General features: G+C 59.2%; 1 protein-coding gene across 2 annotated transcripts in view; it reads left to right on the plus strand.

Moving 5' to 3' along the window:
- The first annotated feature begins 861 nt into the window (after positions 1–861).
- Positions 862–24,929, plus strand: part of SCARB1 (scavenger receptor class B member 1) — a 72,766-nt gene continuing 48,698 nt past the window's right edge. Inside the window, exon 1 of one of the 2 annotated variants that reach the window (XM_058531251.1) lies at positions 862–1,169. In XM_058531251.1, coding sequence (XP_058387234.1) covers positions 1,044–1,169 — 126 coding nt within the window. In that variant the 5' untranslated portion in view covers positions 862–1,043. The remainder of the gene's footprint in view (positions 1,170–24,929) is intronic. The other variant, XM_058531252.1, reaches the window with a different exon arrangement.

Genomic DNA, 24,929 nt, shown 5'->3' on the forward strand with positions numbered 1-24,929 from the left:
CAGGGCAGGGGGCCAGAGGCGCAGCTTCCTCTTTCTGGCTGGGGCGACGGTCAGAACGCAGCCAACAAATGAATGTGTGCCATGCCAGGTGGTGCGCGTGATAAGGCGAGGGGCGCACAGGGAGGGCTGGCGCTCTCGTGTTTCAGGCAGGGTGGCGGAGCAGGCCTGCAGGAAGGAGCCAGGCAGACACCGGGGGAACAGAACTCCAAGCCCAGGGTGTACAATAGGCGGGCTTCGGGGAGAACGAGGCTGGAATGGAGAGTGTGTGTGTGTGGTTGGGGGGGTGGGGGGAACGAGGTCGCGGCGGCGGGGGCGCGGGCTCCGGCGCTCCTGAGAGTTGGGGAGCTCCCACTGAACGTGAACGAAGATGGTGGTGACACAGGAAGGGGGGCGGAGGGGCAGGGGCGCAGAAGCGGGAAAGGAGGAGGGGTGAGCAGGGAAAGCCGGTGCGGGTGAGGAGGGGGAGCCGGGGAAGGAGAAGGGGGCCAGGCCCAGCCGGCGCGCTGGGACGTGCAGGCGCGCGGGCCGCGAGGCTCCCTCCCGCCGAAGCGGAAGCGCGCGCGGGCCCGAGACAGCTCCGGGGGCGTGTCCCGGCGGCCTGGCCCCGCCCCTCCGACCGTCCGACCAGCGCCCCGCCCCCGAGCCCGCCCCCATACCGACCCAGGCCCCGCCCCGCCCGCTCAGGCCCCGCCCCATACGGACCCAGGCCCCGCCCATCCCGCTCAGGCCCCGCCCCCATACCGGCCCAGGCCCCGCCCCGCCCGCTCAGGCCGCGCCCCCCTCAGGCCCCGCCCCCGTCCGCTGGCGAGCGCCCGAATCCCGGTGCCCAGGGCGTCCCGGGGGCGGGCCCGCCGCGCGGGCGATGGCGCATAAGAGCCCTGGCCGCCTGCGGGGCCGCTTCTCCGTGCACTGCGTTCCGGGGCTCGCCGTGCCGCTGCGGCCCGCGTCTCCGGAGTCGCCGTCTCTGTCGCCGCCGTCCCGGTCCCCGTTCCCCCCGGGCGCGGAGCCTCGCGAGCGCCGGGCGGGCGCCAGGGCGCGCAGACATGGCCAGCCGCACCAGAGCGCGCCGGGCGGCCGCGGCGCTGGGCTGCACCGGGCTGCTGTGCGCCGTGCTGGGCGCCGTCATGCTGGTGATGGTGCCCTCGATCATGAAGCAGCAGGTGCTCAAGGTGGGTGACGGCGCCGGCCGGGGGCGCGCGCGGCCGGGGCTGGAGGGCTCTGGGCGCCGAGGAGGGCCGGCGCGCAGCTGGTGGGCCGGCGACTCGGAGCCGGGATCGCGCCCTGGGCCGGGCCCCTGAGCGCTGGGGAGACCAGAGCGCTTCGGGAGGGGCAGCTGCCCACCTCCGCAGGACCTCGCCGACCAGGCTGAGGTTGGGCGCGAAGGGGGTACCTAGAGGTTTTGCTGGAGGCGCAGGCCGGGGTTGAGGAGGCCTGAAAGAGAGACCAGCCGGGAGCCTGACCTCACCCTAGGGGAATTGGGGCCCAGGACGGGCCCGGAGTGTGGCCACTTTGTGGTGCTGCCCTGGGGAGCCCTGTTGCCTCTTTTCTACAGCAGCCTGCTGCAGTGTCTGCTAAAATTAGGGCTGCACTTTACCTGTTTTTGTGAGCCCAGGACAGGAACCTTCCATTCTGTGCGTCTGTGAGACTCACACGGGCGCCCAGGCCGTAGCAGGTGCTCAGGAGAGCACACTCCGCTGTCCGGAATCTCCCCAGAGAAACCCCTTCCAGAGGCAGAACGCCTGCTGCGTCCTCCCCACACCGCCTTCCCAAGGCCGGCTGGACACATAAGCTGCTTTTCTCCCCAGATTGAGGCAGAGGCAGGCAGGAGCCCAGGGCTGCAAAAGCAGGGTCCGCTGAGAGCCCCCAGCCCGAGGGCCTTCCTCTGATGCTCACCTTACACACCACTGCCCTTTAAACCTGGGAGACAGAATAAGGCGGTCAGCTAGCCTTCAGACCAGCAGACTCTGCCCTGGGTATGTGGGCGGCTTGTTTCAATGAGCCTGGAGTTACAGAAGGATGGAGATTGCAGAGTATCAAACTCCAGCTAAGAGCGTGTCAGAACTTTAAAGCCACTGAATCACCACCTGCAGTGCCGGGAGGGGAAACTGAGGCTCACCTTTGCCCAAGATCCAGCCAGATACGGAGCTGGGATAAAGACGTGGATGTTGTCACTTGCTAGTTGACTTCTCTTTCCCTAGCTCACTTCTTTACGCTGAGTTAAGAATGCTGCTTGCCCATATTTCATGTTGGTGCCCCATGTCCAGCACAGGGTGCTTGGGAAATGAATGAATGAATGAGTGGAGGAATGAAGGCTCCATCTGCTTAGACCCGGCTGCCACTTCAGGGTCCCTGGTGAGCAGTTGTCTGAGTCCTCGTGGCTGTGCCGTGCCTCTTTTGTTTTGGTTCTCAAATGTTGTCCTGTTAAGTCCTGTAATCTGATTGCAAGGAGATCCTGGCTGATGGTGACACTGAACACTGGGTTCCTCTTCGTGGTTTCTGTTTTTTGCCTCTGGGGATGGCAGGAAAAACTTGTCTGGGGAACCTTTGGCAGAACGGCTCCTTTCTCTCCCAGGGCAGCCAAGGGGTGTATCTCTGTTGCGTTTTTCCAAGCAGCTGCTAGAGCTTATCTCGGGGGAAGCTTTCCGTCAGCGCCTGATGACTGTGGTCTCGGTACCGTGTGCACCCTGGAGAGACTGTCACTCCGGGGGTGTCAGCTCGGTGAGCCACCCTGACCCTGTGCAAAGGGCCTCTTGCTTTGGGGGTGTAGGAGTGGGTGGGATTTATAGCCGATGAAGAATCTTGTCAGCCCAGTCGTTCTTGGATTTATTCCAGGGTGTTTTGTTTCTCAGGCTTTTTGATCAGGTTAAGGATGTCAGTTCTGTGTATGTGTGTGTGTGCGCGCGCGTGTGTGCGTGCATGCACCCCCTAGTGTCCCCCCCTCCTCTGGGCTTCCACAGAGAAAAACGCCCTCGTCCTCAGTTGTCCTGGAGCTAAGATTTCCGGGCTTAAAGCTGAGTGAGAACCACCCAGCATCCTACGAGAATATCCCAAAGGCGATTGGTTTGGGGCCGAGTGGCGTGAAGGCAAGCCCGGCCCGGGACGGCCGCTTCTTGGACAGCCCCTGCTGGGCCGGGCCACGCGCCTTCCCGGGGAAGAAGGCCGCCTGTGTTCAGGGGACCGAGTGGGTGGGACTCCAGGAGAGGGAGCGACGGCCAGCTCGTGTTTTCTTTGGCTGCATGGGTCCATGCGCAGCTTGAGTGGGAGGCCGTGTGCTTCGGTTTCTATTTTTTTAAATACTTTTTGGTTAATTAAAAAGGTCCATATATAAAAGACGTGAATTCTTGCTTGTAAAAAAAATTCAAAGAAAAACCAGAAAGTTCCCCCCGTTTTGTTCCCGTCCTCAGACAGCACCACCACTCTCGGTGTGTATCTTTCTAGACCTTTACCAACACGTACACCTCAAGCACGTATTTATACACGTTAATATATAGCGTTTACATAAATTGAATTGTACTATGTATAAACAACCTGCAGTTTGCTTTTCAGTTCACTGATATCGCTTGAAGAGTTTTTCACATCAGAACATATAAATCTATCACATTTTTTTCACTGCTTCATGCACTTACTTCTTTACCTGTTTCTCTATCGACTGGTAATTTTCTCTGTCAGACGCAGCCGTACATACCTCTCTGTGTACGTGTATGAACACTTCCAGAGGGTGGATTTCCGGAAGAGAAGCCTCTGGAGCGGCAGGTGTGCCCAGTTTGGATTTTTGTAGTTGTGGCCACATTGCCCTCCTGAGAAGGTCTAGCATTTGTCCTTCTGCCGCCAGAGTAGGGAAGTCCCCACTTCCCCCTGCTCTGCCATCGTTGGAGGTTACCGATTTATTGTTGTAATTTGGGGCATTCAGCTGATGGGTTTGATTTAATTTTCAGGTTGCTGATGAAGTTGAGTGGGGATGTAAGGCATTTTGAAACCCGTGCCAGTTTCCGGAGCCCGGGTCGCAGACCTGGCTGTGCTGTGTGCCAGAGGGGACCTCGGGCCGCTGACTTCACCTCGGAGCCAGGGCTGCTTCCTTCAGCTCTGTGACGGGGTCAGATCTCGTGTGCCTCCCGGAGAGGTTATTAAGTGGCAAAGGCAATCATATGCATGCGTGTGGACATGCTCTGCATGCTCTGCATTCAAGTTTCTCGCTTGAATCCTACCGCTGCCTTGGGAAAGAGGCCCAGGCGGGGGTATTTTTCCTTCCTGCGGAGAAGGAGACTGAGGCACAGCCGGGGTCAGCCATGTGCCGGTGTTTACACAGCTTGTGAGTGGTGGGCAGGAATCCTGATCACCGAATCTGGGGCTGCCCTTCAGTGGGGACATGGGAAACGAAGTGGGAGCCCTTCAGCCAATGGATTTGTAGGCAAAAATTAGAAAGAAGGAACTGGATATATATGTTTTAGCATGAATAGGTCACAGAAACACATTACTAATTGGAAAAAGCTCTGGTGCTATTTATGTTTTTAAAATAACTCCACCAAACGGTATTTTGTATTTTCAATAGGTTACCATTCGTGCATGTAAGAGCACAGAAAAAAGTGTGAAAGGGTGTGCACCAGACTGACAAAAGCCGTTACCCTTGGGGGTGGGGGAGGGAGGGCACTGGGGGTGTGGCCAAGGGAAATAGGCTTTGTCTGTCAGGCTCTTACTTTTTTTTTTACAAAGAGAATGTATTCACGTATTATGTATTTAATTAAAAATTAATAGTGAATCCATAGCTTTCCCCAAAGAATGGCCCAATGAATTAGACACCCAAACACGGGAGCACTCAGCGAGGGAGCCCTGCGGACTGAGGTCGCTGGGAGAGGCCTTGGGGAAGAGGTGAGACTCATTTCCTCTCCCTTCCCCCATGGGTAGGATTGGACCAGAGGTGTTCGCTCAGGAGCGTAACCGTGAATTACCGTGTGCCAGGCAGGGTTGGAGCATCTTTATAAATGTCATCTCGTTTAGTCCTGAGAATTCTGTGACAGGTCTCACTGTCGTCATCGACAGTTAGGGAAACAGAGCTTGAGAGTAATTTGCCCCAAGTGACCTTCCTGGGGTGTGTGTGTGTGAGAGAGAGATGTCCGAGAGGACGGGGACTGGTTTATCCACTGCCTGGACCTGAGCCTGGCACACATGGCCGTCTGTGTTTGAATGGATAACGAAGGCACGGTCCAGGTCCCTGGGGTACGTTTCCAAGTTGCAGTGTGTCTCTGGTCCCCAGGGAAGCCCCAGGGGGAGAAGATCCCCTCACTGCAGCTGGGTCACAGGAGAAGGGGCTCGTCTGCAGGGCCACCATGTGGGAAGATGGGCCTCGTGGCCCTTTCCACATCCAGGAGGACGCCAAGTCCCCTCTGCTGTCTTTAAGTGGGTTTTCTCGTTAGATCAGCCTTGAGTGCATTATCCACTAGTTTTGCCAGCTGCTGAAGGCTTCCCCTACCTGTGTCCCCATCTCAATCAGTGACACCTCCATGTGTTCCCCCAAGGTGTAGAGGTGAAAACCTTGGGTCATCCTTGACTGCACACTTTTTTCTGATACCCCTGTATCTGGTGTCTCAGCAAATCCTGTTGGCTTTACCTTCAGAACATATCTGGATTCCCACCCCTTCTCAGCGTCTCCACTACAGCCTCCTCCATCCTCTGCTTGGACTGGTGCAGTAGTCTCATGCCTGGTCTCCATAGACAGCCAGAGAGATCCTTTGAAAACACTTGCCAGATCATGTGCCCTCTCTACTCACACCTCTTCGAGTTTCCCTGTCTCACTCTGAGTGAATACCAAGGTCCTTTCAGTGGCCTGAAGTCCCCCCACGATCTGGCCCTCTTCCCTCTCTCATTCCCCTCCCCTCGGCCCCCCTGCTCACCTGCCACATTCATCTCTTTGATGTCCTTGAGCCCACCAAGGCTGTTCCCACCTCAGAGTATCTGGCTTGCTTTCCCCCGTGCTCAGAAGGCTCATCCCCCAGATATCTGCACAGCTTGCCCCTCACACCCCTAAAAGCTGCCCCCAGGATGTTATAGGTTTATGTGTGTGTTCTCTTTCTCCCTCACGAGTGTGGAGGTCTGCTGGGGCAGGGGCTGTGCTGTCACTGCAGTGTCCCCGGGGGCCAGAGCAGTGCCTGGGCTCATGGTAGGACGGCGGAATGCAGAGCTGGGAGGCGCTCTGAGGTTGTTTCCTTAGCCTCTCTGCACCCCCACACCCAGCCTCTGACTCTGGTTGATCCCCTCGTCCCTCAGCGAGAGCCACCAGGAACGAGAGCCTTCGGAAGGTCGTGCCCTGCCCCTGAATTGCTCTGTGCCTTTTGCAAGTCTCCTTGGCCCACCTGTTACAAGGTGGGGTTGATGATGGATACAGTTAATGCCAGACGCCGTTCTGAGGGTTTTACATGTATTAACTCATTTCGTTTAGTGTCTAAATGGCTACCGTTGCCTCTTTTATTGAAGGAAATGGAAGCAGAGTCGTCAAGTCACTTGCCCCAGGTCACACAGGCAGAACCAGGGTTTCACTGAGCCTGCAGCCCCATAGGCCCCGTGCTCCCCTCTCTCCCCCGCGCTCCCGCTCTGCCCCGTCCTCCCTGCTCTCCCCCCGCGCTCCCCGCTCTCCCCCGTCCTCCCCGCTCTCCCCCGTCCTCCCCGCTCTCCCCGCTCTCCCCCGTCCTCCCCGCTCTCCCCCGCGCTCCCCGCTCTCCCCCGCGCTCCCCGCTCTCCCCCGCGCTCCCCGCTCTCCCCCGTCCTCCCCGCTCTCCCCCGTCCTCCCCGCTCTCCCCCGTCCTCCCCGCTCTCCCCGCTCTCCCCCGTCCTCCCCGCTCTCCCCCGCGCTCCCCGCTCTCCCCCGCGCTCCCCGCTCTCCCCCGTCCTCCCCGCTCTCCCCCGTCCTCCCCGCTCTCCCCCGCGCTCCCCGCTCTCCCCCGTCCTCCCCGCTCTCCCCCGTCCTCCCCGCTCTCCCCCGTCCTCCCCGCTCTCCCCGCTCTCCCCCGTCCTCCCCGCTCTCCCCCGCGCTCCCCGCTCTCCCCCGCGCTCCCCGCTCTCCCCCGCGCTCCCCGCTCTCCCCCGTCCTCCCCGCTCTCCCCCCGCGCTCCCGCTCTGCCCCGTCCTCCCTGCTCTCCCCCGCGCTCCCCGCTCTCCCCCGTCCTCCCCGCTCTCCCCCGTCCTCCCCGCTCTCCCCGCTCTCCCCCGTCCTCCCCGCTCTCCCCCGCGCTCCCCCGCTCTCCCCCGTCCTCCCCGCTCTCCCCCGTCCTCCCTGCTCTCCCCCCGCGCTCCCCGCTCTCCCCCGTCCTCCCCGCTCTCCCCCCGTCCTCCCTGCTCTCCCCCGCGCTCCCCGCTCTCCCCCGTCCTCCCCGCTCTCCCCCGTCCTCCCCGCTCTCCCCGCTCTCCCCCGTCCTCCCCGCTCTCCCCCGTCCTCCCCGCTCTCCCCCGCGCTCCCCGCTCTCCCCCGTCCTCCCCGCTCTCCCCCGTCCTCCCTGCTCTCCCCCGCTCTCCCCGCTCTCCCCCGTCCTCCCCCGCTCTCCCCGCTCTCCCCCGTCCTCCCCGCTCTCCCCCGTCCTCCCCGCTCTCCCCCGTCCTCCCCGCTCTCCCCCGCGCTCCCCGCTCTCCCCCGCGCTCCCCGCTCTCCCCCGTCCTCCCCGCTCTCCCCCGTCCTCCCCGCTCTCCCCCGCTCTCCCCCGTCCTCCCCGCTCTCCCCCGCGCTCCCCCGCTCTCCCCCGTCCTCCCCGCTCTCCCCCGCGCTCCCCGCTCTCCCCCGTCCTCCCCGCTCTCCCCGCTCTCCCCCGTCCTCCCCGCTCTCCCCCCGTCCTCCCCGCTCTCCCCCGCGCTCCCCGCTCTCCCCCGTCCTCCCTGCTCTCCCCCGTCCTCCCTGCTTTCCCCCTGCGCTCCCCGCTCTCCCCCGTCCTCCCCGTTTTCCCCCGTCCTCCCCGCTCTCCCCCGTCCTCCCCGCTCTCCCCCGTCCTCCCCGCTCTCCCCCGTCCTCCCTGCTTTCCGAATTTCCGAGCAGCTCAACTGGGCGTTTGGAGGCAGGGCCCTCCTGTATTCTCTGCTTGGGTCGCCCTTCCCTTGTCCTTCTCCTGCACGGCCAGTGGGCTGCGGGGTCCACTCCCGGCCTTTCTCTGCCTGATCGCCTCCCTCAGAGCTGCTGGTACAGAGAGCCTCCCGACATCTCCCTTCCAGGCAGTCTGAGAGGCCCTGGTGTGTTCTGGAATCGCAGGTGCCGAGGGAGGCTGCGGAGGGCGGCCTCTCCCTCGCCCGTGGTCCCAGCGACCCTCGGGCCGCTCCTGCTCGTCCTGTAGGGTTTGCTCGGCCAGCTCTGTGCCTCTGCCAGCCGTCCATCCCCTCACCACCCCCCCCGCCCCGTCCGGGGCTCCAGAAGCCCCCGGGTCAAATCTCGGAGGGCGTCTCGGTGTCAGGGACTGACCGCTCCTGCGCCCGCACAGCTGGGTGCTCCGCAGGCCCCGCATCTGGCCCGGTGGGCAAAGCCGTGGCATTGCCCGTGGCGGCGGGTGGGGGCGCTCCCTTCTCGGCGGGCAGTGGGCATGGCAGTGCGGCCAGTCTGTTTTGTTTGTCGTCGTCTTTCCTGCCGTGGAGCTTCCTGTTCCTCCCGTGCACGAGAGGGCGACTTCACCGCCCTCCACTGCCGTAGCTGGAAACAGGCTATTTTTAGTTTCCCTGAGTCTGGTCTATTTTTGTTTCCCTCTTTGCTTGCAGTGGATTTGCTTCTCTTTGCTTTACAAGTATGTGTATGTGTGTGCACACGAGTGTTGATGTGTGGACACGTGTGCCAACTGTGCAGGCATGACTGGTGACACGTGAGCCTGTGTGGGCACGTGCACGTGTATGTGTATATGTGACCACATGCCAAAGCATGCACACACACGTTGACATGTGTCAGCACGTGCTGGTGCAGAACACACGTCTCCGTGTTGGTGTATATGTGGATACGTGTGGACACGTGCACACGTGCAACATGTGCCCACACGTGGAGACATGACACACGAGTCCATGTGTGTTGTGGTGTGTGTGTACACACCGGGGCACACATACACGTGTCAGTGTGCGCCCACATGTGTTGGCATGCACACACACAGGTGTGACTCAGCACACACATGTTGACACGTGCTTGCACGTTCACATGCGTGGACACGTGCACACATGTTGATGTGTCGTGTGTGTTGGGGTGTGTGCACACCTGTGGCCGTGTGTCCCACCCTGGTCTGGCCTTCCTGCGGCTGGCCCCAGGGTAGTGTTCAGTGCACCTGGCTCTTCACACCCCATGAACTGGTCCCAGTCCCTTCCCGGAATGACGCATACTTGCTGTGCCTCTGCTGAGCCGCTCGACGTGATTAACTAGAACTTGGTTAAGCTCAGCTACCCGGAACCATCTCGTTTGGCCGTCAGCTCCCAGCAGAGCAGACGGAGGTGGGTCGGTGTTGAGGGCTCTTCATTGACGAGTCTCCCTTGGGCATGTCTGGGTCCTGGTGGAGACCTGGCACGGGCATGTCTGCTCCGTTGATGTCTGTGGGTCCTGGTGATGGTCATTCGGTCATTAGTGCCCAGAAGGGTGATCCCATGTGCTTGGTCAGCAGAAGAGAGGCCCCAGGGGTCATAAGCCATCCCCCAAGGCTCTGGGCGCTGGGATATTTTGAACGGTTTCAGCCACGAGGCTGATGCCGACAGACTTTTCTGGTTCATCATCTTAGAACTAGAGGATTCGGTTAAGGAGTGTTCTGCCCCCAGCCTTCTGTGCCATGAAGATCCAGCAGCTTCCGCCCCATAAACACATTTATTGTGCCGAGAATTCAACTATAGAGCTTGGCCAAAAATAAAAAAACAAAACAAAAGGAGAAGTCCTTTCCTGTACCCCCCCTCCCCCTTGTTCAGGCCGACCTTGGCCCCCGACCTTGGCCCCCACTGGCCTGTGGCTGCCCGCCAGAGCTGAAATGCAAAGAGAAACAAAAACAACACAGAAAAGTGCATTTTTGGCTTTAGGGCCTTACAGGACCCAGGAACTGGTGATTTACCGGTTGTCCGGGGTGATGTGATCCTGATTTGAAGCCACCCAGTCTGCTCAGAACCTCCCAGAACCCAGAGCCCCGGGACCTTGTGGCCCAAGGCACGCCACCTTCACTTCCTTGCTTCCTTCTCCTGCCCTCCACCCCCGTTTCTTCCTGGTCACCGGTGGCCTCGTGCTGGGAAGGGGGAAGGAACAGGAGCGGCCTGACCCCTGTTCGCTTCCTAACATTCTGGGTGAAGTTCCTTCCACCTTTTCTGGAATCTACTAAAAGGAGTTTTGAGACACTTTAAATGTCCATTCTCTTGGTTTCCCTCTTGCCTCGCTGGCTGGCCGCTCTCAGTCTCACTTGCCTCCTTCTTTCCCTGACCTCTCGCCACTGGCGTGTCCCAGGGCTTGGAATCTTCCTCGCTCCCGCATTCCCTGGGTGAGCCATTCAGTCTCACTCATTAAACGCCGTCTTTGTCCTGGCCACTCCCACCTTGGTCTCCTGGGCCCAGATGTTTCCCCTGAATTCCAGCCTGGAGCACCAGGGCCAACTCCTCATCGCTCCCCCTCAAGCGCATTCCTCCGGCCGTATTCCCACCGAGGCTCCTCCGTCCTCCAGCTGCCCAGGCCAGGAGCCTTGGCGTCAGCCTTGACTCTCCTCTCTGTCACTTCGTCCATTGAACCATCGGGAAGTTTTATGGCTTCACCTTCAAAGTATATCCAGAATCCAGCCACTTGTCTCCACACCTCAGGCACCTCCCTGGTCCAGGGTGCCATCACTCTCCCCTGGGTTCCGGCGTCCACCTTTGCTCCCTGGCCAGGCTTTCTCAGCATAGCAGCCAAGGAGATCCTATTAACACTGCGGTCAGATCTCCCTCTTCCTCTCTTCATACCTTGCAGTGGGCCCGCCCCACGCCCTCGGAGTCAAGGCCGAGTCCTCACGTTGGCCCTCGAGGCCTGCGCCGTCGCCACTGACCCTCTCTGCCCTCCCTTCACCTCCACTTGCACACTGGCTTTCTGCCCACTCCTCAGACATCTGGCACCTTCTGCCTCAGCTCCTCCCTCTGCCCACAACTCTTCCTCCTGACATGTGTGTGACTCGCTCCCCCACCTCCTGTGGACCTCACTTGCTCTCAGATGTCCCTTTGTCATATTTCAGGCTCCCTCCTCCTTCCCCCGTGCTCCGAACCCCCCTGACCCTGCCGCTTTTCTGTAGCCTGTCACCCGCTGAGATACGAGGTAATTTACCTGTGCACCATGTTTACTGTTTATTGTCTGTTTCTCCCCTTGAGAATGTGGGGCCCACGACGGCAGAGACCTCGGTTTTTGTTCATTGCTGGGTGTCAAGCACGTGGAGCCGTGCCTAGCACATAATCGCAGGTTCTCAAATATTTATTGAATGGATGTTTAGAAGACAAGGCTGGTTTCCCAGGGAGGTTTGTGACTAGTGGCAGGTTGTGGTCCTGTGCAGGGATGTGGGGCCTGCTTCCCTCCCCTGCGCGGACCCCACTCCAGGCTGAGGGTGCAGGGGCTTCCTCACAGGGCTGTCTGCTCCTGTCTGTTCAAGCCACTCTGCTGTCCATGTTCCCTGCTGCAGCCAGAATGTTCTTTAAAAAATGCAAACTGGATTTTGTTTGACAGCCCTGAATAAATCCTTCTTGCATGTGGTATAAAACCCGTTTGCCCCCAGGGCCTGTAAGTCCCTTCTTCATGGGCCCCTATCTGCCTCAACCCTCAGCACTCTCACCCTGCTCCAGCCTCATGGCCTTTCTTTTCCTCCAACACACCGTGTTCTTTCCTGCCTCAGGGCCTTTGCACGTGCTGTTCCTTCTTTTGTAATGCTTTCCCCCTGGCTCTTATGCTTGGTTCTCCTTTTATGTTTCAGCTCAAATGTGACCTCTTGAAGAAGACGCCTGACCACCAACCCCCCCAATGAATGCCACCCCCACCGTCACCCCATCTGTGTTATAACTACTCCATGTTATTCTCTTCCAAGCCCTCACCATTCCCTGAAATTATATTGTTCACTGGCTTGAGGTTCCATGAGGCAGGGACCTTGTCTGACTTGTTGATGACTGTATTCCATGGTTGGGGACCCTGGTCGGGGCAGAGACCTGGCTGGGGTGGGGCCTTGGCTGAGGCAGGGAGAGAATCCCGGTGGAGATCCTCAAAGCCGTGGACTTTGGAGCCAGACTCTCAGGTGCTGGTACTGGCTCTTCCACTCTGTCTGTGCGCCTGGCACAAGGAGCCCCCGGCAGCCTGGTCTCCAGGATGGGTTCGTGGATTCAGGGTCTGCATCTGAACCAGCCCCGTTTGGATGCCGGTGACTTCTCTGACTCCAGTGACCGGGGGCCTCCCCGGGCTGAGTGTTGGTGTCTCTGACGGACCCCTTCTCCGTCCAGGAGGAAGGGACACAGGTTTACAAAGATGTCATCAGGGCCGTCTGTGGGCGGTGGGTAAAGAAACAGCACCTGTCCTGGCTGAGGGGCCCAGGGAGGCCTGGAGGCTGTTCTGGGCCACCTCCCTGCCCCCGGGGGAGCAGGGGTCCTCACGCTGGATGGTGGCCCCCGCGGGCGGCCTGGATTGGGGTGGGGTGCTGTTTCCCTGCGAGCGCGTTCCAGCCCAAGTTCAGCATTCCAGCGGGACCTTTATGCTTCCCTCTCTTGTCCTCACCCGCAGAAACGCGGGGGCTGGCGTGGGGGCCCCGGGTCCGCTCTGCTGGTGGGTTTACTCGGCCTGGCATCTCGGGCCCGCAAGCCCCTCCGCCTGCGCTCAGTGGCCACAGGCGGGCTGGCTCAGCGTGGCCCGAGGGCGCAGGGGGAGCGCGGGGGCTCTTGCGCCCCGCTCTTCCTCCGCGGGTCCCGGAGCGGAGCGTCTGGCGGGCTGCAGCCCGGAGGTGAAGATGCACGTTTTGTGTGCGTGCTGCCGTGTCACTCGCCAGCCGCTTTGTTAACCTGGGGCTCGGAGAACAAACGGCCACCCGCACCACGTGGCGGAGAAACTGGCCGCTGCGGACTCCCCGGCCGCAGCCCAAGGGAGCCTCGTGGGGGGCCTTGGAGGGTAATCAGAGAATTTTCCCATTGGCTGCGAAAAGCCTGGTGTGAACGCCCCCTCGGCTCTGATTGGCTGGGCCTGTGTCACGTGCTCATCACGGAGCCAATCACTGTGGCTCAGGAAATGGACTACTCTGATTGGTCAGGCTTGGATCACATGCTCATCCCTGGAGCTGGGCCGGGGGGTCCTTTTTCCCCCAAACCACTGGGCCGGAGGTGGGATGGGGTGGTGCCCTCAAGGAAAAGGGAGGAGCTGTTAGAGGAGGAGGAAAGGGTGACAGGCAGCAAAGACGGTCAGTGGGCCCTTTGCCCCGAAATAGCTTCCCCACTTCGTCTCATTGCCTCTCACTGACTCTTTTTTTTTTAATTTCTTTTATTTATTTATTTGTTTTTTCCCCAAAGCCCCAGTAGATAGTTGTATGTCGTAGTTGCACATCCTTCTAGTTGCTGTATGTGGGACGCGGCCTCAGCATGGCCGGAGAAGCGGTGCGTCGGTGCGCGCCCGGGATCTGAACCCGGGACACGGGTAGCGGAGCGCGCGCACTTAACCACTAAGCCACGGGCCGGCCTGCCTCTCACTGACTCTTGATGTTACAGCATTAGAGATTACTTTGTTTGGCTCTATTCAGGACCTTTCGAGGAGGTGGTAGCTTATCAGCTAATTGTGCTATCAGGGAAAGTTTATAAACTCTCCGATCGTTAGATCTGGAACTTGGGTTTTACTCAGTTCCATCATTTGTTTTTCATTTGGGGAAACCAAGACCCAGAGGAAGCAGGGATTCGTGTAGGCCGCGGGGCGGATGAGCGGGAGCGCTGGCGGCGGGTGTCTCGGCGAGCGGGGGGAGTGCGATGCTGGCTGCAGCGGGAGGGTCGGCGCAGCGGGGCCTGGAGGAGGCCGAGCAGTGGCCGGAGGAAGATGTTAATTAGAGTCCTTCAGGCAGAAGGTCCCTGGGGTCCCGCGTCTGCACCCCTCCCCGCCCACGTCCCGGTGGCAGGATTGGGCGGAGGTGTTTGTTATAAACTGGGCGAGATGTTGGGGCCGGGTGTGCAAAAGTTCAGGCTTTGTCTGCCCGGGTTGGGAGGCTCCCGGTGTGTGCTGGGGGTGTGGGGGGAAGGGACGGGACGGGACGGATGGGGGGACGGGGGTATGGGGGGACGGGGGGGGGGGGGGGATGGGGGGGATGGGCCTGAGACTGGGGCCTGCGTCAGAATCTGCCCCTTCAGATGCGCAGGGGTTGATCTGGAAGCGTCGCAGGTGGCGAGTGTATTCTGCTGCAGAACCCAGCACACCTGTCAGCAACATTCCCCGGGCGAGTGGTCGCCAGCCTGCTGGCCCTTTTGCCCCGGGAGGTGGGGCACACCCTTTACCTAGGACAGTGCGGAGGTGTGTGGGGGAGGGCCCACTACGACAGTCCGCCCGGGGCCTCTGGGGGCATCTTCTGTGTGCTGGGAGAGGGCCCCGGTGCCCTCATGAGCACCGTCCACCTGGGTCGGGGGGAGCAGAGTGGCACATGGGGAGCTGGAAGGTGGTATTGAAGGAGGTGTCTCTGGCATGTCACCCTCAAGGTCAGGCATGAGTTCTCAAATCCCCAGGCTTCTCTCCAGCCCTTGGCCAGGGTTTCGGCATCCAGGAGCTTAGGTGGACCCAAGAGTGTGGACTTTGGAGCCAGACAGTCTGGGTTCAAATCCTGGCTCTGCCACTTCCCAGCTGTGTGCCTTCGGGTAAGTGACTTAACCTCTCTGTTTTTGTTTCCTCCTCTGCAAAATGGAGTTAATAGAGGTAGCTCCTGTATAGGGCTCTAGTGGAGGTAGAGCAGTTGGCACATACAAAGCCCTGGGAATAACAGCTTGGCAGGTGTCCCATTAGTGTCTGCTGTTGTCATCATCTTGACCTTATAGACACATAGGCATAGGAGGATTCGTCTGTCATCGTGTCACCCAGAGGGGACCACACGGAGCCCACTTCCTGCACCTTGCTTCTCTCGCTCCCTTGTCTCTTCTCTCAATCTTCCTGGTCACCTGGGCACCTCCAGCTGGTTGTCTAGATGACCAAATATTCCACGGTCCCAGCCGTTTCCACGAGGGAGCCTTCAAAGTCGTGAAACAATCCGGAGAGCAGAGGATGTGCTCTTTCCCCCCCTGAGGTTTTAGTTTGAAAAATTTTGTTTTGGAGAAATCGCAAGAATGGTGCATCTCACTCCGGGACCCTGCAGTGCGTGTCTTAGGGACAAGGAGGTTCTTCTCCGTAACCACAGGCCGTGGTCACACTCAGGAAAGCTCGTAATGACTCACTTCTCTGGTCCACCACTCCGTGTCCCTTCAGATTCCCTTACTGTCCCCCTGGCATCCTTTAAGCAGTTTTTGGGTTTTGTTTTTAAGTCCAGGATCTCGTCCGGTGTCTGGTTGCCTCGTCTCTTTCTCCGCCTTTCATGGAGACAAGCGCCCAGCTCTGTTCTTTTTACTGGGTCTTTCGCGACGTTGGCATTTACGAGGGGACCGGGCCAGGTTTTGGCAGAATGCCCCTCGATGTGGATTTGTTTCCTCGTGAGCGCCCGTTTTCTTCCGACAGATCTCTGCACACAGGTCTCCTTGTGTGAGTGAGATGGGAGTGGAGCGCTCCTGGCCGAGCAGTGGGCGTCTGGACTCGCCCCAGCTTGGCAGCCCCACCCCACAGCGGGCCGGGCCCCCGGCTTCCTGATTTCCTAGCTCTGATTCCTTGCCCTCACGCCCAGGTGTGCAGATCCTTCCAGTGGCCCTCGGCCCCCTGCATCCTCCCCTCCCGTCTGGGGATTAGTCCCAGCGCCACGGGGCGCGTGATGATCTGCAGGCTGGGTCGGGTGCCCGTCTCATCCCCTGGGCTCGAAAGGTGCCGGGGCCCCGGGTGCCAGGGCCTGTGCGGTGGAGATGGAAGCCTGAGCGCAGATGGGAGCCTCTCCTGTTTTGCCTCGCCCCGCCCACCCGCTGAGCCCTGCAGGAATTCTTGTGCCCGTCACCTGGCCCCATCTGGCCTCTTGGCTGGCAGGTGGAGGTCACGCTGGCCTTACTGGGCTGAGAGCCGACTGCAGTCACAATCCCTTGGCAGCTTCCAAAGCCTCTCTGAGTTCTCGGGACTTCCTTCCCCTGCCTGTTCCCAGGCTCCCCAGATTCCCCCCTCCGCAGCCTCCCGCGTCGCGCTTTCAACTCCGAGTCTTTGATTTCTTTTTATGGTGAAATAGTGCACACTTCTAGGAAAGTGCCTGAGACTCGTGCAGTTAAATAAATAACTAAAATGAACCCGAGATGAAATGCGATCGCCCCCAGATGAGAAAGCAGAACCTCGTCCGCCCTCCGGAACCCCCTGCAGAGGAAACAGTGCTCGTTCCAGCTCTGCTTTCTGTAGTGTCACCCCATCTAGGTCCCTAAACACTGGGTTTAATTTGGTCTGATTTTGAACTTTACTTGAGTGAATCATATTGCAATGATCTGACTGTCTGTCTCCCCTCAAAATCCGTATGTTGAAGGCCTGGTGTCCAAGTGATGGGCTAGGAGGCGGGGCCTTTGGGAGGTGATTCGTCAGGAGGGCAGGACCCTTATGATGGGATTGGCGCCCTATATAAGAGACCCCAGAGAGCTCCCTCCCCCTTCCGCCATGTGAGAAGTCTGCACCCGGGGAGAGGGCCGTCACCCACTGTGCTGACACCCTGATCTCAGACTTCCAGCTTCTCAACCGTGAGAAATAGGTGCCTGCTGTTTACAGTCCCCCCAGCCTGTGGTATTTTGTTACAGCAGCCCAGCCCGGACGGACAAAGACATATATTCTATATTTTTTGTCTTGCTGTTCTTGCTTCCCTGTATGTTTGTGAGATCCGTCCATGTTGTTGCAATAAGCCGCACCTCATCTTCACGGCTGTGTAATGTTCCACAAGGCTATCGAAGTTTATCCGTCCTGCTCGTGGTGGCTGCGAGGATCTCTGGGTTGTGGACACTCTCAGCCCTGCCCCCAGCGTGCACACACCTGAGTCCGCTGGTCCGTAAGTGGGGCTGCTGGTCCCGGCGTCTGCGTCTGCAGCTTCGCCCGCAAGTGCCAGACTGCTTTCCAAAGCGGTTACACCAGTTTTGACGCCATCATTTGTTTTTTATTTAATAATTTATGGAGGTGAAATTCATATAACATAAAATTAACCTTTTTAAAGTGATCAGTTCAGTGGCGTTTAGTCCATTCGCATTGTTGTGCCACAGTCACCTCTGTCTACTTCTAGAACATTTCCATCATTCCAAAAGGAAACTCCCTACCCCTTAGCAGTCTCTCCCTGTCCTCCCTTCCAGCTCCCCCAGTCCTTGGCAACCAGTAAAGAGGCTCTCTCTCTCTGTGGATTTGCCTATTCTGGAAGTTTCATATAAATGGAATCATTCGAGATGTGACCTATTGTGTCTGTCTTCTCTCACTCAGCATCTTGTTTTCGAGGTTCCTCCAGGTTGTAGCAGGTGTTAGTCCTTCATTCCTTTTCATGGCTGTATAATATTCTTGTGTGCGGATCTACACCTTTGTGTGTTCACCATCTGTTGAGGGACACTCGGGCTGTTTGCGTCTCTTGGCTGCTGTGGCTAGAGCTGCCGTGCGCGTCCGTGTGCATGGGCCTCTTTGAGCATCTGCTTTCCATTCTCTCCTTTGACTTCCTCTTCTTCCCCTCATCTCTCTCGTGCCCCACCCCTCCTTGCCCCAGCCCCCCTCCCCTGGGTGGGCACGGTTTTCAGTAGGACGTGTGTGTCCCCTTGTGCCACATGGAGTGCTGTGGTCTGCACACAGAACCCTGGGCTAGGGCACAGTTCTGGACCCAGGCGGGCGTGGGGTCAAGTCCTGGCTCTGCCTCCTGCCCACTGTGTGACCTAGGGCTGGTTCTTCAGATCTCTGGGCTCTGTGGGCTCCTGTGAGATGGGATACACCACACTTCCACAGGTTGAGGTGAGGATCCAGTGGGCTGGTGGGCGGTAAGTGCGTCGACCTGGGCATGGCCGGGCAGGCCCCTGTGCTTCGGCTGCCCCAGCCTGGGAGAGGGCTGACCCCCGCGCACGGCACGTGACTCCTGCTCTGCGCCCTGTGTGTCTCTCCTCCCAATCTCTGGAATCCGTCCACGTTGCTGTCTGCGGACCTGGCTCATGGCTTCCGAGTTAACATTCCTCACGTTTTATTTATTCTCCCTGTGACGGGCACCCGGGTCCATCCACTCCTGTCTTCACACACAGCAAACATCCCGGAACCCTCCACCTTACAATTCTCGAGAATGCCCTGGGCTGGCAGTGGGCTTGCTGGGTCGTGAGAACCGGGGGGCCAGTTTCCCTCCGTGTCCCGGCCCCGAGGCCTGTGGCTCCTCCCTCCCGCGTCTGCTCCGCTGCCCGATCCCAGCTGGCTTCCAGAGCGTCTGTGCTTACGAGGGGCGCCGTCTGGGGGGTTGTGTGAATTTGCATCTCTGAGTTGTGAGTCCGAGCCTTCTTCCTTTTGTGAGTTAGTGGAGGGGGGAGTCCACGGCTCAGAGAGTTTGAGGGCTCGGGGGGGATCACACCGCAAACGGGCCTCGGGCTTGGTTTCGTCAGAAGCCTTTGGCCCCTGATGGCCGAGGTCGTCTTCAGGGAGTGGACGGAGGCCGTGAGGTTCCTCTCTTCAGCTGCGAGGGCTCGGAGCCAGAGGCCAGTGCTTGTCAACGACGGGGGAGAACGTGCCTGCTGCTCGAAACCAGCCTAAGCAGCCCCTCCTGCGACGGTGAGCCTGTGGCTGCCTTGGTGTGTCACTGTGTGTGCACATTGACTTCCTGGGGCCATTGTCCTCACATGGCCGTCCCCTCTGTGTCCTTCTGTGTCCCCTCCTCTTCTTGTAAGGGCACCTGTCATTGGATTTAGGGCCCGCGCTAATCCAGGATGACCTCGTCTCGAGATCCTTCACTTGGTGACATCTGTGAAGACACTATTGCCAAGTAAGGTCACATTCCGAGGTTCCATCTGGACATGAATTCTGGGGACACTGTTCAACCCACTGTAACGTGTGTGCCCGGCCCTCAGACCCGCAGAACAGCAGGTTCAAGTGCGGGCGCTCGTTCTTGGGTTCTCTGGGACCTTGGTTTCCTGCTGACGGTGTTGCCTCTCCTGCAGGTGGGCCGCCTGTGTCAGCTCTCACTAGCTGGAGGTCAGGCGGCGCGGCCGCTGGTGGTCTCGGCACTCGTGACGGCTGGCCTGGATGTGCTCCCCGGGGCCAGCTCGTGCCCGGACAGCCCCTGCTGCCGTCAAAAATAAGACAAGGAAAGTAAAATATGGGTAGGATTAAAAGAAAATGGAAAGCATACAAAAAAAGCCAACGTGCAAAGCCACTGCTCCCTTGCCCCACGGCGGGTCCTGGCTCTGAAGGTGACTTGGGTTAACGGTTGCTTCCTGAAAAACAACGTCTGTGTCCTCAGGCCCCGGGACGCCCCCTCCAGGCTCACAGCCCATTGCTCCGAGGGTCTTTCTCCGCTTTGGGTTTGGCTCCTCGGGGGGCGTCTTGGAGTCTTTGTTCTGGCACAAAACTCACCCCCATGGGCGGCTGGAGGGGCTCCCGAGGGCGTTGCAGGCAGAACACGGCGGAGGACAGAGCTGAGCAGCGAAGAACAGCGTGTGAGGGAGGGAGGCCTCGTTCCCCGGCCCTGACGCAGGAAGCCCGCAGGTTGGGATCCGTTGTAGAAGAACTTTCCTGCTGGAAATACCTGTGCGTCTTCTGGAGCTTTCTCGGGACGCGTGCTCCTTCCCTGGGGTGGCCATAACAAAGGATCGCAGGCTCCGTGGTTTCAACAACAGAAATGTCTTCTCCCGCGGCCCTGGGGACAGAGGTCGGGCATCCAGGTGTGGGCAGGGCCGAGCTCCCTCCGCAGGCTCGGGTGGGGGGGGGGTGCCCTGCCTTGTCTCTTCCGGCTGCGGGGGCTCCCGGCGTCCCTGGGCTGTGGCCGCATCCCTCCCGTCTCTGCCTCGTCTCCACCTGGCCTCTCCTCTGAGTCTTCTCTCTCTTATAAGGACACTGTCATTGGATTTAGGGCCCCCCCCCACGCATAATCCAGGATGATCCTGTTTTAAGATCCTTAATTACATCTGCAAAGACCCTTTTTCCAAAGAAGTTCGCATTCACAGGCTCCAGGTGGACATATCTTTTGAGGGGCCACCCTTCAACCCCTGCAGGAAGGACGATGTTAACAACAATAGCCCGTGTTGACTGTGCGCTAACTGTGTGCCAGGTGCCAAGCTGCGTGGTCCAGGCGTTAGCTCGTTGGATCCGGTTGTGCTTGTTTTCCAGGTGGAGGCACGGAGGCTCAGTGAGGCTGAGCCACCTGCCTGAGGTCACACAGCTGTTGGTAGATTCGGAGTTTGGACCAGGCCTGTGCTGCCCACTCTTGTCCTGAGGTTGCAGCCCAGCCACTCACAGACCCAGACCTGGCTGGAGAGGTGTTTTGTGTGGCCCTCGCTGCTATTAAAAAAAAAATTAAATCGGTAGCCAGCATTTAAAGATGGGCAGATTTACATCCCATCTAGGTTCCTGGGCACTCGTGACAGTTTGGAAGCCCCCATCGGCCGAGAGCTGCCCGTTAGGTGAGGTCTGTTCTTCAGCAGGCCTCGTTCCCACCGGGGCGATGCTCTCCAGCTGCGCAGCCGTGGGCAAGTGGGTTGGCTTCTCCAGGCCTCAGTTTCCTCATCTGTAAAATGGGGATAATAACAGCCCTGGCCTCGTAGCTGTGGCTGTGAGGGGAAAACAGTTGGTAGACGGGAGGTGAGTGGGCGCTGGCTGCGGCTGTGGGCCGCGAGGGGGCTGTGCCAGGCTGGCGTGGGTGCTGTCGATGCCCAGTCTGTTTTCGGAATAAGTTCAGTTAGTCCATGGAGGCCGTCTGGGGTCCGGGTGGTGGAAAGGCTCTCGGAGGAGATGTGGGCCGTCGGGAGCCCCTTGGGGTTCTGATGTGGCTTAAGGCCCACCGTAAACTTCCTGCCTCGGTTTCTTCATCTGGGATAGCGTCTGTTCTTTCTACCTGGCCGAATGAGGGAATAACGAGAATAAAAATATCATTTATTACTATAATTATTGACTTAATCTAGGTGGTAGTGTAGGGTGGGGATTAAGAAAATGGCCCAAATTCGAGCCATACTTGGGCAGTGACCTAACCTCCCCGAGCCTCAGTTTCCCCATCTGGAAGGCAGGATGATGTTACGTCCACTTCCTAGAGCTGTGGTGAGGATTCAGCGAGCCCCGAGGTTCGAGCCGTGGGGATGGTGATGGCGGGGGAGGCGAGGAAGGCTGGGGGGGACCTGGAACAGCACGGCCGCAAACCCAGGGGGGCCCGGGAGGTGGGGGCGGAGGCGGCTGGGGCCGGGGCGGGGAGGCTGTCCTTGGAGGGGCGGCCCAGCCCCCGCTGTCCTCTCCTGCGAGTGGCAAGGACTGACTGGCCGTGACCTGTGGCTGCGAGCTCAGATAAGAAGCCGTCAGGAGCCGCGGCCACCTGTGTCCTTGGGGGAGGGAGAAAGGCGGGGGCTGGGACGGATCCAGCGGGGATCTGAGATAGCCTTCAACCCTGGGGGTGTGGGGAGGGGGTCCTTGAACCCTGTCGCTGGTTTTGGATGTGATAACAGGCAGCCTTGCATTCTCCGGAGTTTCTCTCTGGAGCTCTCACGGCTGTGGTCTGCTCGACCCGCAGCGGGCGGGGCCGGGAAGCTCAGGGGTCCGTGTCACGTGGACCGGAGTGCGCACCAGCAGAGAGCCCCCGGCTCCGGGCCGGGAGTGACACCTTGCGTTCTCCCCCCGCTTTCTCCGTAGACGCTCCCAAGGGATCGGGATACTTACAGTCCCCACGGGTGAAGGGGACAAACCCCAGTGGAGCATCAGCTCGGGTCAGCCCTGTTGACGACACAGCCGAGGGGTGCACGGGGAGGGGGCCGGGTGCCATGCGAAGGAGGGACCCTCGGGTGATGGGGAAGGTCGCTCGTTCCTTCAGCACGGGTTCCTGAGCGCCTGCTCTGTGTGGGGCGCTGTGCCAGGTGGGGAGCGCCCGTCGTGGGCAAACCAGACCAGGTCCTCCTGTGGGCCGTGACGTTCCAGCGGGAGGGACAGCCCGTGGACCAGCAGATACAGACGCACTCCAGGGTCTCTGAGGACTTGCTTACTCGCAGTAGGCGCTCTGACGGGAACAAGGCAGGCGGGTTGACATCAGTGACTGGTGGGGAGGGTCTCTTTGGGTGGTTGGTCGGGAGGGCCTCTCTGAGGGGGAGTTAGTTAGGCATACGAATGGCATGCCAGGCAGAGGGCACAGCAGGTGCAAAGGCCTGGAGATGGGAAGTGGGTGATTGCCTTGGAGGAGAGGAAACAGGCCGTGGGGTGGCAGAAGTGACAGGGAGGGGCGTGAGAGGAGAGAGGCGAGCTGGGGGCCTTATCGGATGCAGTGAGGAGTTTAGATTTGGTTTTCAATGCCTTGGGACGCCATTGGAGGGTTCTAAGCGGGGAGAAGCATGATCTGATCCATGTCTTACAGAGCCCTCCCTCTGCTGGGGGGAGAGAGGAGTGTTGGGGGGTCGGGGGGAGGCGAGGAGACCAGCGAGGAGGCAGAGAGGACGGTGGCTCGGGCCAGGGTGGAGGCAGTGACATTGGAAGGAGGGAAGAGATTGGAGGTTTCTTTTGCAGGGATAGTCAACAAGACGTGCCGAGGGACTGGCCTTGGCGTGTGAGGGAAGGCGGGGAATAAGGGTCACACAGACTTCTGTGTGAGGGACTTGGTGGATGGGGGATCTGTTTTCCAAGGTGGGAAGATTAGGGAGGGCCGTCACGAGTGGGTGCAGAGTGTGGCCTCAGTCTGTCCTTAAATTCTTGGTAGAACAACTCAACACAAAAACGAAATAACCCGATTAAAAAATGGGCCAAGGACTTAATAGAGGTGCCTCCAAAGGAGACATACGGACGACCAACAGGCATGTGAAACGACACTCAACGTCTCTAGTCATCAGGGAAACGCAAATGAAAACCACAGTGAGATGGCCCCTCAGGCCCACCAGGATGGCCGCTGTCGGAAAAGTAACAAATGCCGGTGAGGGCGTGGAGAAACTGGGATCTTGTCACTGTTGGTGGGGACATAAAATGGTGCAGCTGCTGTGGGAGACAGTCTGGCAGTTCCTCAAAGAATTAAACATAGAATCACCATGTGACCCAGCAATGCCCCTTCTGGGTACATGTCCAAAAGAGCTGCAGGCAGGGCCTTGAAGAGAGATTTGTACAGCAACGTGCCTGGCAGCGCTGTTCACAAAAGCCGCACCCGGCTCTGGGTGTGGAAGCAACCCAAATGTCCATCCGCGGATGAATGGAGAAACCAAATGCGGTCTCTCCAGATACTGGAATATGATTCATCCTGAAACAGGAAGACAATTCTGACACAGGCTGCAACGTGGATGAACCTTGAGGCCGTTATGCTGAGTGAAATAAGCCAGTCACAAATGGACAAACACCGTATGAGTCCACTCATTTAAGGTCCCTCTCGGGGGACTTACATTCATAGAGACAGAAAGTAGAATGGTGGGGGCCAGGGGCTGGGGAGGGGGGTGGGGAGTTAGTGCTTAATGGGGAGAGAGTTTCTGTTTTGCAAGATGAAAACGTTCTGGAGATGGATGGTGGTGAGGGTTGCACAACAAAGTGAATGTACTTAATGCCACTGAACTGTACGCTCACAAACGGTAAAGATGGTGAATTTTAGGTTATGTATATTACACCACAATTAAACAAAATCGCGGTGGGGTTTAATTTGCGGAGGAGCGGGTGCCGGCCTCGCAGTGGCGGTGGCGGGTTTGTGGATGGCGGGTGCGGTGGCCCAGCGCGCTGGCCGTGATGAGATGACACCACGCCGAGCTTCTTGCAGACCAGGCTGGAGGAGGCGGCTCCCCCTGCGCCGCGCGTCTCCGCGCCTGGCGGGCTCCAGGGGTGATCCTGACCCGGGCCGGGGGCCGTCCTCAGAGCCGCGGCCGGGTCGCTACCCCCTGCCCGCTCTGCCCCCGGGGAGGAGCAGGCCCCGCGTCTCCGCGTGGTGGATCGGGGGCCAGGGGAGGCTGGGGTGTGTAAAGGGCCCGGTGGTAGATGGTTTGGCTCTGCAGGCCGCGCAGGTCCCGTTGGAGCCGCTCACGCCTGCCGAGTGCACGAGCCGCCACGGGCATGTGGCCATGCGAGGCCAGGCTGTGCCTGGCAGCCCGATTGTGGACCTGAGCCGTGGCTCTCACTAACTCTCACGTGTCGTGAAACGGTGTTCTTTTGGCGTTTTCCAAACATTTTAAAATGTAAAACCATCCTTAGCTTCTGCGGGGAGGAGAGGCAGGCGTCAGGCCGGGTGTGGCCCATGGGCTGGCGTGTGCCGGACCCTTTCTTGCCTGAGAGCAACCAGCCTTGTTCCTGGAGTGAAGCTCAGGTGTTGGAAGGAGGAGTTAGCCTCTGCCTGGCTTCTGTGGGGAAAGTAGGGCTAGACTCAGCCCTGGGGGAGACCATGTCCACGCCTGTGGCCGCCTTTACTGGGGCAGGAGAATGCAGTGGTGAGAGCCCAGACCTTGGGGAAGACCGGAGTTCCTGACCCTCTGCTGGGTTTGTGCCCATGGGCAATAAGTGGTTTAATCTCACTGTGACTCAGTTTCCTCATCTATAAAACACAGTGAATAATGGTACCTAACTCACAGACAATTGTCAGGTTTAAATGAAAGAAAACATTGCTTCAGATGGGATGTTTTGGGCTGCAAGCAACAGAAAACCTGCTTCCGAGTGGCTGGTATAATAAAGGTGTTTATTGTCGTGTTTCCTAAGAGACTGGAGATGACAGTTGTTTCCAGATTTGTGCAGCAGTTCAATGACTTCAGCGCAC

Source organism: Diceros bicornis, chromosome 35 (assembly GCF_020826845.1).
Source record: "Diceros bicornis minor isolate mBicDic1 chromosome 35, mDicBic1.mat.cur, whole genome shotgun sequence".
Classification (NCBI taxonomy): domain Eukaryota; kingdom Metazoa; phylum Chordata; class Mammalia; order Perissodactyla; family Rhinocerotidae; genus Diceros; species Diceros bicornis.